Source organism: Rhipicephalus microplus, chromosome X (genome assembly GCF_043290135.1).
Source record: "Rhipicephalus microplus isolate Deutch F79 chromosome X, USDA_Rmic, whole genome shotgun sequence".
Lineage (NCBI taxonomy): Eukaryota > Metazoa > Arthropoda > Arachnida > Ixodida > Ixodidae > Rhipicephalus > Rhipicephalus microplus.
The window spans coordinates 241,357,592-241,370,891 of record NC_134710.1 but is presented as its reverse complement, the minus strand read 5'-3'; the positions used below and the strand labels follow the sequence as shown (position 1 = coordinate 241,370,891).

Genomic DNA, 13,300 nt, shown 5'->3' with positions numbered 1-13,300 from the left:
GGTAGTTTTGCCTCATGGCACGTTGCGTGAAATTAGATTTTCTCACGACGCTGCAGCAATGCCCGCAATGGCAATTTGCTGCAAATAGAGGGGCGGCTGTGTATACGGAGGAGCCAAAAGCTTTTGCAGGCTATAAATAGGTTTTTCTCAAATTTCGTTCTGCGCAGTTTATTCATGTATGCTCTAAGATTTTCCGCCTTCTTCCCATTCTACGCACATACACACCGGCCCTTCTTCATGAAGCGCAAAAGCAAGTGCAGAGATGTGAGTCGGCCGTATTGACATAAGATGGCCGAAAAATCTTGAAGCATGACAGCTCAGAACGTACAGCCATGACCACACCCATGAAGGTTCTCTTAAAGCTGGAAGAATTCAAGTGTGGAAGCTGAGTATTATGTATACTTGTTTCGAAATCCAATACCAAAAATATGTCACCGCGTACAGGTGCTTGCGTTCTGCTTAAAAATTACTCGACGTGTTACATTTTTTGCAGGTTATATCGAGAGTGCTATAAGCAGAATTGCAGGTATGTGGAAAGGACTTGATGAATTTGTATGCGTAGCGCTAAGAAAGCAAAATGTTTTTCGCGCCTATGGGCGTGTGTAAAGTGACCGCCTGCAGAACGCTCAGAATGCGGAATAGCGGGATTCCGATGCAGAACGCTGATACTTTCGCGTTTTAGCTGTATTCCTGCGTGCAAAGTTCACGATGAAGGCCCGCGTTTTCATGCTGCTACCTTGTACATTGGTGGCCTAAGTTGCTGCAACGGCATGGTTGCGCTAAATCTTTTGCCGGCGCACACTTGAAATTGTGTGTATGTGCAATTCACTGTACTTCACGATGCAATTCTTCAATGGTAATACTTCGTATGTCAATAAATAAATAGAGAAAAAAAAAGACCTGATGTTTGACAACAAGCCTGCTCGTTGTCGCTCCGGAAGCTATATCGCGCAAACTCGTGGTCTTCAAGCTGTATACGAACATAAGCGCGGCGACCTCCAAATTTCTATTTCTTTCTGCTGATGTCCCATGTAATGTACCAAATAAACAGTTTTATAGTATCGTTTTCCTCGTCTCACTTCGCGTGCCACAGCAAAAATACTGGCGAATCGATTTCCCTCATTTCGACGCGAGCGAAAATGCTTGAGACGCATGTACTTGGAAAATTTTGGAGCCGTGTACATTGGCGTCCATCATAATCATATTTTATTTTTGGAAAGTTAAAAACCCATCGATTATTATGGTATATTAAGAGATTAGGCCTATACAAGGCTTGGAGAAATGCTGATAGAAGAGTAGGTAGGACCATACCTCGGCAATAAACGTCGCAGTTCAGTCAGACTCACTCAAGAAATATATTTTGCACTTAGAGTTCATTCACACTCACTATCAGCAATATTTGCCTCCACCGCGCTTACTCGGACGCAAACTCGCCAAAATATTACTCACCCGGATTCATTCTGACTCAGATTGAAGGCTGGATCGGAGTCTGAGTGAGTTGAATCATGAATGATTTCGCCTACCTATGCTTGGCACACTAGCGTTGCCAAAATAGAATAGGAAAAGTTTTTTTTTGTCCTGCAGGACGCGTTTAGCGCGTAGTGGGCGTCTCCCACGTAGGGATTGACAGGTAATACTTGACATTTTTCTAGGGAAGGGGTGGGGGAGGTTCAGCTATACTCTATATATGTTCGTGCGTACGTTTGTTATGTGCGTGCTTGTATATATACGCAAGTAAAATTGAAAAATTATGAGGAAAAATTTGACCCCCACTCCCACTACACCAGGTTACGCCCATGGTTGGCAGTAACACTGTCGAGCGCGAATTAACATTACCGAATTTCCGTATGGGTTACCTACATTATTAAAGTTATGGTGGATTTCTAATTTTGCTTGATACCGTGCCCATGTGCAGCATCGGAGCAGGGGGCCCGTAAAACATCGTCTTTCGCTTCCGTGTTTTTGGGCAGTGCACAGCAAAAGTTGGCATGCGTAATCACTTATTAACGATAAACATATTTAAGGAGATCTTCGTCCGTATACGTTTGGCTACGGCCACTATTTTTCTCTTGTATAAAAGCTGCCATTGTATTGTGGTCAACAATAGCAAAACTAGACAAATAAACCCATATTATAACTTTCGCACAGTCTCAGTAGTGCAATAAAGAATGTTCACGAACTAAAAAAGTTCCCATAAGATAAAAATTCACACAAACCAAGTGTATACGTACTCACAATAATATGTGCGATTTAACGGCCCAAAACCACCATACGATTATGAAAGACGCTGTATTGGAGGACTCTGGAAATTTAGAGCACCTGGGGTCCTTTAAAGTGCACCCAAATGTGACCGCACGGGCCTGCAGCGTTTTCGCCTCCATCGAAAATGCAGCCGCCGCAGCTGGGATTCGATCCCGTAACCCGAGCAGCCGAGTGCCTTAGCCATTAGAACACTACGACGGGGCTGTACGTGCATGCACTAGTTAACCATTTTTAAAGTTACTATCAGAGCACATCATTCGAGACTTGCGGAGTGTCTCTTCATTGCCGTACTTTGACTGCTTTGGTCTTGCAGCTCGCAGAAATAAGTGCTGCATAAGCACAAAAATACAAGGAACAGCTACTCAAGATTGAGAGCTGATTGATAACGAAAATGCCGGCAATACTTTTTATCTGATTTTCGATAAGGCCATTGCCGCTGCATGGTGAGAGGGTGCGCTTACCTTCGGCGTACTTGCGGGACTTGTGGCTGACCTCCCACTTGGGCGTGCCGTACTTGCGCAGCCAGAGGCACTCCAAGTGCAGGATAGCCCCCGGGTACACGACCAGCTTGCCGTCATTGCTCTGCGCTACCGGCATCACGTGCGGCCGGAAGAGGATCGTCGGAGGCTTTTCCACTGCCAGACATTATTGCGGTCTCACATTAGAAGGGCAGAAACGGTGAGGTCAGGTTTAGCTTTCTACAACACTTGGCACAACGTCAGAGGCAAAATGACGACTGATGACGACGCAGGCCACGATTACTTTTGGGTGCGAACATTTAAAGACAACGGCACCACGAAAAAAGAATGACAAGATAATGATGAGGTGCAAGACATCTTTTTTTCGACATCTGACGTCCTCACACTTTACAAGCTACTGACATTACAGGTCCGCATGCAACAAAACCCATTTAGACAACATGCCTCTACTCTGTTTCTCCACTTTGCACTACCCAAGTTAATGGGTGTAAGAAAGCAACACGCTTGCGCGGCGAAACGTAGTCCCACGCACAAGTGCCATGAAATTGACAGGGTTGGCTAGAGTTGGCGTTTCTTTGGTGCGTTTTAGATCACATTATAACATGATGTTTATCCTTCTTCGCATTTATTTTTAACGCATTTAAATATTTGTGCTGGTTACAGCCGTTAACTGTGTTTACAAATCAACATGGCAGCACCCATGCAGAAGTGACCACCCACTTCAATCCAGCGCGGACTTGCTCTAGACACACGCCTACAGCGCTGACAGCAGTAAACAAATGGTGAAATCAGCCGTCATTTTTTTTTCATATCACTCAGAGACTAACGCATCAGGTACGTTTTGCCGACATTAGCGAGATATGCTGCTTGCTTAGCCGCTCCAGCTAAGCCTAACGCGCCGAGGCAGTGTTCGGATTGCGTCGTCAGCCCAAGAACGCTGCATCTCCAAATATCGGACATGCAACCTCGCACAGCATTTCGTGCGCGTCAGACCCTCCTTCGGTGGAAACAAAAAAGAGAGAAAAGGAGCGTTGCAGCAGGAGACGCGAAGGAACGCGTCAACGGAGAAACAGACATTCGAGAGCCACGTACAGCGTAAGGGAGAAAAAAGCCACAAGGTAAAGTTATCCGCCAGCATGAGATTCTACCAATTTTTAGCCGAGCAACACATTCATGCTTTTTCAAACCGCAGCATAGTTGCTTGTTTATTAGCTTTACTGCATTTTCAAGTTAATAAACTAGCCATAATAACTACAATTCATTGCGCAGCCGCCGTGAATGCGATGAGCAGACGGGTGCCAATGAATACTTGTGGAGGGGATAAGCGCCATTCCTATTGGCTCAGGAGCCTGTAGCTCCACAGTGCTGAAGGGAACTTCTGAAACAGAACATAGAGAAAGTGATCATAATACTACTCGAGTGTCCCTTGTCGCGCTGAAAGGAAATGACTTAGCTGTAACAACGACCCTGTCAATTAAACACACTAGCCACCTTTTTAGAACACAGTATGAAGTACCTGAAAAAAGCTTGTAAATTAAATCATCAAGAAGTGGGTGTACTGTAAAATAACCGAAGCATACAATATTCAAGAAAGTCTCATGTTATGTCACTGCAGCTTGTTCGATAATGGGGAATTATGCTGCCGACTGAACTGCCACCGGCGGCAAGTTGCCCTTTCGTCCACTATCATTTGCCTTCCCCATTAAAGCCATGAAAGTCCGTGTCTTGTTCTCGTTACACGCCTAAATCATACGTTACTTTTTTTTACGAGCAGAATGTGTCATGTCAAGACAATTTATTTGAACCAGAGTTCATTTGAGGAAATCTGCATTTCCACGTATGTGTAGTAGCTACGCACGTACGTACCTACGCGTATGTATGTATGTATGTATGTATGTATGTATGTATGTATGTATGTATGTATGTATGTATGTATGTATGTATGTATGTATGTATGTATGTATGGGTGTATGCATGTATGTATGGGTGTATGCATGTATGTATGGGTGTATGCATGTATGTATGTATGCATGCATGCATGTATGTATGTATGTATGCATGTATGTATGTATGTATGTATGTATGTGTGTGTAAGTATGTATGTATGCATGTATGTACGTACGTATATATGTATGTATGGGTTATGTATGTATGTATGCATGTATGTACGTACGTACGTACGTACGTATGTATGTATGTATGGGTGTATGTATAAATGAATGTATGTATGTCTGGGTGTATGTATGTATGTATGTGTGTATGTCTGGGTGTATGTATGTATGTATGTATGTATGTATGTATGTATGTATGTATGTATGTATGTATGTATGTATGTATGTATGTATGTATGTATGTATGTATGTATGTATGTATGATTGATTGATTGATTTGTGGGGTTTAACGTCCCAAAACCACATGTATGTATGTATGTATGTATGTATGTATGTATGTATGCAAGTAAGCGTGTGCGTAGGTATGTCATAGCATACTACTTATCCCTCTTTTATATGATGCCCATTCGTTAAAGGGCCCTAACCAAGGCCGCATAGGAAATTTAGTCAAACACTGAAAACAGTTGATTTATTACGAGCTGAGATAACCAATATTTTGAAGCGTCGCGAAAGCAGGAATTGAGCTTGATACCCTTGCAACTCGCCCCGTTTAAGGGCTCGCAAAGCATATTCCTTTCCTAAACACGGCCCGTCCCGAGTGCCCACGAACAAGCTGCCAATCGTGGTTTGGCGGTCCCTACGTGGGACTTGCCGGGTGGCATGGGGTCTCCCCTGCGTCCTCTTTGGACTAAAATAGAGTTTTCATCATCATGATTCCCTGCCTTTTCTCGCATTGGAGTCATGTTATCACATGGCGCAGACGCATAATCACTCCAAGCACTCGTCATGTCACGTGCGCATGACGTTGACGAGCATGCAAACGTTGTCTTGTTTCGACGTTCTCTGGGGTGCACTACCGGCTTCCGAGGTATGGAAACATCAGTAGTCGAACGTTAGGTGAGGCTGGTCCGGACCATGGATCCATACGGGGGGAACGCGTAGCTGGAGCTCCCCTAATACCTCTCTTTGCCCCCCCCCTCAGCAAGTATAGTCGAAACACAGCACACATGTTCCCAGTCTCCTTGCCCTCCTGAAGGAACTTAATTTTCTCGGTACACCCCTCCCTACCCCGCCGCAGCGAAAAATCCTGGCGCCGCCACTGCTGTCAGAGAAAAAGCAGAAACCCCTTCCTTTAGCAAACTACGATTAGAAACAGTACGCAAATGAAATGACCTATTTCACAAATTGAATTGCATACATTATCAGCATTAAGGTTGCCTACCGTTGCTGGTTTCCACGGTAATCTAGTTGAGAATGTACGCGGCTGCTGACCCGCAAGTCGTAGGAACAAATCCCGTGTGCTCAGATTGCGGCACACGTTAAAGAATCCTAGGTGGCTGAAATTTTCGGAGCCCTCCACTACACCGTTTGGGACTTTAAAGCAGAACAGTTCAGAGTTGGTGCAATAGCGTTGAAGATCACGTATTGTAACACCTGGCCCACTATCTACGGCGAAAGCTGTAACTGGCAGTTTGCGATGAGAGCGCTTTGCGATGATAAATTTTTTAGCCTTAAAGTACCCTTAAACCACACCAAATTCAACGGTGTGAGAGTAGTTTCTTTCTCGCCTTCGCTGTATACCCTTCTTACAAGCTCTCCTCCTCACTACTTATTAAAAAATAAATAAAACATCTGGAGTATCAACACTAATTGTTAAGCAATGCAGTCAAGATTTGGCGCTTTTCGTCAAACGCTGTTATGTTTGCTTGAAGGTGTTAGGGACTCGGGGTTGATGGCATCCCACCGCTGCCACCAAAGGGTGTGGAAGGCTCAGCGTGTTTTTTTTTTTTTATGGTAGCTGGCTCGCCGCCGTCGTCCACACAGCCGATGATCACCAGTGAGGAGACACGTTCTTAGAGATAGAACGAAGGTTTATTTACATGATGCAAGAGAAATGAAACTGTACAGTGATTCAGCTATTAAAGTATGTACAAAACGTCTTCGGCTTCTATAGCCCGTCGTTTCCTTATACGGCAGTCCGAAGAAGGCGACGACCACTGTTGCCATGAATCAGGTGACATTAAGTCTCAGTGATCCACCTGCCAGAAAGGGTGCAGACATTGAACCACTCGAATGATACGAAACACGGGCGAAAATGTTCAAAGGGTAACACCAGTGTACCACAAAATGATGCACCCGGCCCACGCCTTGAAGATATCGCAGGGCGAGGAGGTAGAGTCCGGTGAAGGGTGAAAGTTGAACTCCTCTGTGGGGAAGATGGCCACTGACATGAACGTCAGCAGTGGTCCATGTCTGCGTTCAGGTACAGAGTTCTAGAACCTTGTCGAACTCGGCAGTCCAGGTTCTCGATTCCTGAGAACTGCTACTGCTGTGTCGTCCCACGCTTCCGAACTTTCAGTGCTTTGTCACGACCTCGCGTAGGTGACAATGGCTGAGGGGAGAAGTTGACTCTTAGAACTGCAACACTTACGCCATCTCACGCTGTTCAACCAACACCCCCTAGATTTTTAGAGGCTGTTGGTTCAACCCCGCTCATCAAAGGGTTGTTCGCGAGGTTTCCGTCGAGTTAATTCAAACCCGACCACACCGAACTGCCTGGCCCACATACAGCGCAGGGTTGTACGTGGTGCTACCGACCGGGTGCCGATATTGGCGTGAAATCATTCTTGCAGACCAGCTCACGCACAATGGCGTCTGCTATGATGAACTGTGGGTCAAACGTAGCAACGGTCGCAAGGCAGATAATGAAGTGAAATCAGTTTATCGCCCACTATGGTCACGAGAGACGAAGAATAACGGGCGTGCGTCTGCATGGCAAAGCGATACGTAAGAGGCAATTCACAACATGTATCTCCAGAGCTTATTCCATCCCGAAGTCATGTGAACAGAGTGCTGGCGCCACGAAAGTCGCCGCAAAAACGGGAGATGCCGAGGGAGAAGTAAGAGTTCGTTTTATTATTTTCAGAGGTTGTTTAGGGACCCTTAAAGGGGTACTGACACAAACTTTTACGGCCGAGATAGCCTGTGGGGTTGATCCTCGTGAACATTTCTATATCATCTGCAAGATAGCAAGAGCGAATATAGCTTGGAAAGTATTTTAAATTAATTTTGAAGTTTGTGTGAGCGACTGACTCTATAGCGCTATTGACACCCTCGGAGGTGACCCCGAGGTGACCCCCTACTTCCCTCATGCACCACGCTACGGTCAACAAAACAAGTTATGATGACGTCATATCCATCATTTCTCTTTTGCCGCGTTAGTCCCCGAAGTCTATATTTCTCGGCGGCTTGTTGCGAGTGCGTGGCCGTGGCGCACGCTTAAAAAGTTTTGTGTTTGGCAACATTCCAGTGCCATTTTCTATTCGAAGGTAATTTTGGATGCGGATCGTGCGGAGGTACATCCCAGTTCTGTGTGCTGACATGGTGAAGGCTTGCACACGCTATGTGGCGACAGGTGCACCCAGTTGTTGGAACTCTCTCAAACACAAACTGAAACTGATGGAATGAGGGGCCTGTAAATAATTATCTCTCGTGTGCTGCAGCAAACAATGTGTCGTGGCATGACTAAGAACCCTACAGCAACGCATTGCAGCAGAAAAAAACGCGAGGCCAAGTTTTTTGTGTCAGTACCCCTTTAAGCTTCCCCAGGACAACAGACGCGTTCATCTGTTATGTGGTTGACAACGTTTATTTCACCATAAAAACTACGTTTCACCACTGATTTAGAGAGAGTTTCCCTCGTTCGGAATCACGTACGACAGACGCCCACCTCCACCGGTCTGCCAAAGATTTCTGTTGCTGTTCGCCACCGTTGCATACCATGAGAAAATAATGTGACCATCTCTAGAAAGTTATTGCTCCTAAAAGTGCACAAATGACATTGCCAACGGTGTATGCACCGATATTTAGAGAATAGTTTGTTGCCTTCATGTAATTAGGACCTCCAATGGCGCAGTTTCTGCTTGCCCCCTTCTTTCAGATGAAACCATGCAATCGTTTAAATAAAACTACCTCTGACAATCTTTTTTACACATATGATCTTATAACTTTCGTAAGAATGTAAACGTTTCTCTATGGTGCATGTTTCGCACACAGACTTGAACCACGGGATGATTGACGTTATATTGACATATGATGTAATGTGCTTTGCAGTACAACTTCACATTGATTCTAGGTATTTGTTCTTTTCAGTGCTGAATCCATCAGTACATCAAGGCTTGCGGTAAGCTCGTATTAAAACTGTAGATAACTTGTGTTTCAGACACTTACGCGCGTAGTCGTTCTCCTGGGAGAGTCCGAAGCAGGAGGGCTTGACGCCATCCCAGTCGCCGTAAACGCAGCGTCGGCGTACGCTGCCCACCAGACTGTATTTGCCGATGTCCTTGCAGCGGAAGACGAGCTCAGAACCCGGCGGAAAGTGGAGCGTGTCGTCCGTGATGCGTCGGTCGCCCTGAAAGGCCTCTAGGTTGGGCTCCGTGTTGCGGAACACGCAGGACCGATTGCGTCGCTCTTCCTTGGGCACCGACAGCTGCTGGGCTCCGTCCTCTGCGCCAGCACACATCGCCTTATTAACACGAGTGCGTATCAGCCGGTTTACGGCCGATAGCCGGGTACGAGTTGAATGTCCCGGGTAACAAAATGTGTTGCTCTTGCACGAGTTGAAACCTCCATATTGAAGAAAAGGATTATACAACTCATGCTTGCTCAACAGAAATAATAAAACTTACATAATTCTCGAACTTCGCGATTTAAAAGTGGTCTCTGATAGCGTGTCTCTGAAAGTTAGGGACGGTATATTAATCGATATCAGAGATAATTTAGCAGATGTTGGAGATAAATGTCTTAAACGAAGTGCTAGTTCTGCCGAGTGGACTTGACTTCCTCATTGATCTACTTCTTTTTATGCAGTCGAACACGTGCCCTAAAGCAATGCGATTTAAAAGTAATGACTGTAAATCCCGTAATAAGAGAAATGATGGTTGAACTTTTCCCTTGTAGCTCACGTCCTCCTATTGGCAAGTAACCGATCTGCAAAAGCGAAGGGAGCCTGCAGATAGAACAGTGTCTTTCAAAGTTGCCACCTGTCCTTCTTTAGACCAGCCTGGCAGGTTTTTGTGCAGTGGGCCGGATGCCAGTGCATACTACGTAAGACCGACATCGTTGGCCGGTCTTTTGGTCTTCTTATTGTGATTAATATTTTTCACATTTTATTTAGCGTAAATGCAGCGACTTGGAAGATACTAAATACCTCGTGTTAGATAACCAAAGCTCTCATACAATCTTCAACCTATTCCTATATTGTAACTACAAAAACTCGAAGTAAGACTCTTCCAGCTATAAGGGGCATTTAACTGTAGCAAAAAATCAACATCAGCTGTTATGTTCTTGCGTCATATAAGCGCAAATTCTTCGCGTGCAGTGAAAATTACGTCAGTGCTTTTTCCGAGAGACAGTAAACCTCAACGTGAAAATGAAGGCTGGTTACTGGCCACGCATGACAAGAGTCAAATAATTGCGCCAACTTTGTCCTAAACATACGTAACATACGTATACGGGAGTTATTTATTTTTATGCGAACAAGATGGCTGGTTCTCTCTTGTTTTTTTTTTCGTACTGGTACATTATCCTAATTTCTGACTAGGCAAACAATGTTACAACACATTTTGACATTGTGCGTCAGATACTATACATGACATCTTTTTTTATATCGGCATGAAGTAGTCGTTTTTTTTTGCAGTGGTAATGTGGTAACTTTAGTGGATTTAAAATAAAAGAGTTTGGAGATTACAAAAAAAACAAGCAGTCATTTAACGTCTTTATTTGACGCACACGAATTAAAAAAAGCAAAAATGTGAAACGACCTTGCGTCGAGGTAGCTAACTCAAGAAAAGTGGCCGCCAGTTGAAAATATTGCTACAACCTTTTTTGGTGCTGGGAACGTTACAAAAATGACGTTTAGTTGTACAGCGTTATGATAACGCTAAGTCGCTTACCTTGAATATACAAACTCCCGTGACGTAGAAAATAATTTTCCCAAAAGTGCACATGGACGCCCCGTGTATCTGAAATGGGATATCCTTTGCAGTCATAGCCCTCCCCTCCCGTCTACCCCTCTCTATCTCTGTCTGCTCCACTCGATGTTTGTATGCACGCCAGCACCTCGAAAAAAAAGTGTCTATCTTTCTTTTCTTCTCTCCTAAATTCTAGCACATGGTACCCTGCCTAAAGTAAATCTGACTCATGATCACAGTTTTTTTTTTTGTTTTTTTTTAGGCGTGGCCGCCTTGACTGCTAGGGGCGCTGTCTGTGACCAGAAAATAGCGCTACAATTGTATCAATCAGTTGTGCTCTCTGGCTTGATGTAAGAACTGCCTATTTTGAAAGTGCCACCAAGTTTGATGTATCAACTCGAACGGGACCATCATGTTGCCCCCCAAAAAATATTTGGCTTACTTCGCGATGCGCAGTCTCTTCCTCTACTCACCGTAGCACACAAGTTACACGTGAGGTTTCAAGCTGACCAGAGAACGCTGCACCATATCGAGCACAGGAATAGAGCACCAAAATGTAATCCACCTATTATTCGCCTCGAAGCTCTTGCATGGGGAAAATGGCGGCATTGTTTACCACAATTACGCGCAGATCAGAAGATTATACTTTGAAAACTCCAAAAGAGCGTGACATATACGCATCTTCCCAAATAATCTTTCTATTCCCGGAATGTTGATAAAGTCTGACCAGCTAGTTTCGACACTATTTTAATTGGCCCAGTCGCGCCTACATGAAAGTGACGGTAGAATATGTATACAATGACGACCAAGATGACTCTGCAGGTTTCTTTTGCCATTTTACTGACGTCTGACGGGTGCTTTGTATACCGCATTTATCCTCTTAAACGACAGCGGAACTATAGCTACAATAGATGTTGTGCTGAAATACGTACAAGAAGAACTCGAATAATCGAACTACATATTCCCGTGCTGCCTTTAACAGATTGCTAAAAAAAGACTCCATTTGCCCAATTATATGCAGCATTGTTAAATCTGCCACAGAACTCATTGCTCGTGGGGTGTCCCTAGTTTGCCAGTGGAAGCCTTCATATGTTGGCATTCCTGGGAATGAACAGGCCGATCGCCTCGCTTCAACTTGTGCATAAAACTAGCGCGACTGCCGAGAAATTTCATGCCAGTTGCCTGCTGATTGTCTGCTGATTCACCGACATCTTCAAAAGTAGCATTCTGATCAGCGTGTCAAGTGGACTGTTTCCTGTTGGTATGCGTGGTAGTGAATTGAGTCATCGTGACAGAGCCCTGCTATATAAGGTAAGAGTTGGTTCTGTGTCGGTGCGTGAACGATTATACCGCTAAGGACGTGCTGACAGCCCGATATGCTCATCGTGTGGCTCCTATCAGGCTCTAAAAAGCGTAATTTTAGCATGCCCTACGTTCGTTATGCAGCGAGCACTACTCAGAAAGAATTATTGACTGATTGAACTTAGGTGCACGACCCTTGACTACTGCTTCGCCCCAGAAGGATGTGCTCCTAGGCATCACCAGACCCATAGATTCATCTTAACTTTCTTAAAGAAAAGGGACTTGGTGTCGTGCTTATAGATATTTTCATGTGTCGATTTATTTGTGTTTGCGTGTGTGTTAATTTTTCCTCTTTTTTACTTTCCTTTTCTCTCTCCTTTTTTCTTCTCTCCTGCCTCCCTTTCCTCTTGTCTCCCTTACCGAAAGAGCAGGCAGGTGTTGTGCCCCTATAGGTGACCGTTGTCAGCCTGTTCCTTCCCTATTTCCTCTGTGCTCTTCGTGTTTTCAATGAAAAGAAAATGGGTAGATAAATAAATAAATAAATAAACGAAATAAATAGTATGCCCTACAGTGTAAACGAAATAAAAATATGTAACTTTGTGATATCTGGCGTCTAGGGTATTAAAATTTTAAGATAGCACTGAGTTCAGAAGATATAAAAGGGTGAAAAGGTACAGGCTTAGAGAGGAAGAGGACAGTTGGATTGCGCTTTCCTTTTCTCACAGAGTCGCGTGCCCTCAGGAGGCAGTTTTTTGTGTTTGTCGATGTCCCCATCGCGGAGTATTCATTCGTTACAATGCGAGGGAGATACAAACACTTTACCAGCCCGACATGCTGTTTCCAACGACGCACCGCAATCGCGAAAGGCAAGCATTCGAAGCGGGCACGCATGAAAATCCAACGGGAAACGTCGTCGCTTTTTTGGCAGCCTCGGGACAACGAAACGTCGAGTGAGAAGTGAAGCGCTTTCAGCGAAGATTGAGCAAGAGCGACAGACACGACTTCAGATAAATCACGAAAGCATTCTGAAAAAAAAAAGTGTTCGCGTCTTCCCTGCTTGCTCATGTGCATTATACAGAAATTTCCGACGATGTTTTTGTGAAATAAGGTAATAATGGTCAGGAGAAAATGTATCCAAAGCTTTATGATGTACTAACTTTCTTGGACGCACCTG

At 44.6% G+C, this 13,300-nt stretch overlaps 1 protein-coding gene across 2 annotated transcripts in view; it reads right to left on the bottom strand.

Moving 5' to 3' along the window:
* The window catches only part of LOC119187743 (Hig-anchoring scaffold protein), a 632,807-nt gene that overhangs the window by 51,067 nt on the left and 568,440 nt on the right, over window positions 1–13,300 (bottom strand). For both annotated transcript variants that reach the window (XM_075878863.1, XM_075878864.1), the window contains 2 exons: window positions 9,083–9,358; window positions 2,724–2,897 (listed from right to left, as the gene is read on the bottom strand). In XM_075878863.1, the coding sequence (XP_075734978.1) occupies window positions 2,724–2,897; window positions 9,083–9,358 (450 nt within the window). The remainder of the gene's footprint in view (window positions 1–2,723; window positions 2,898–9,082; window positions 9,359–13,300) is intronic.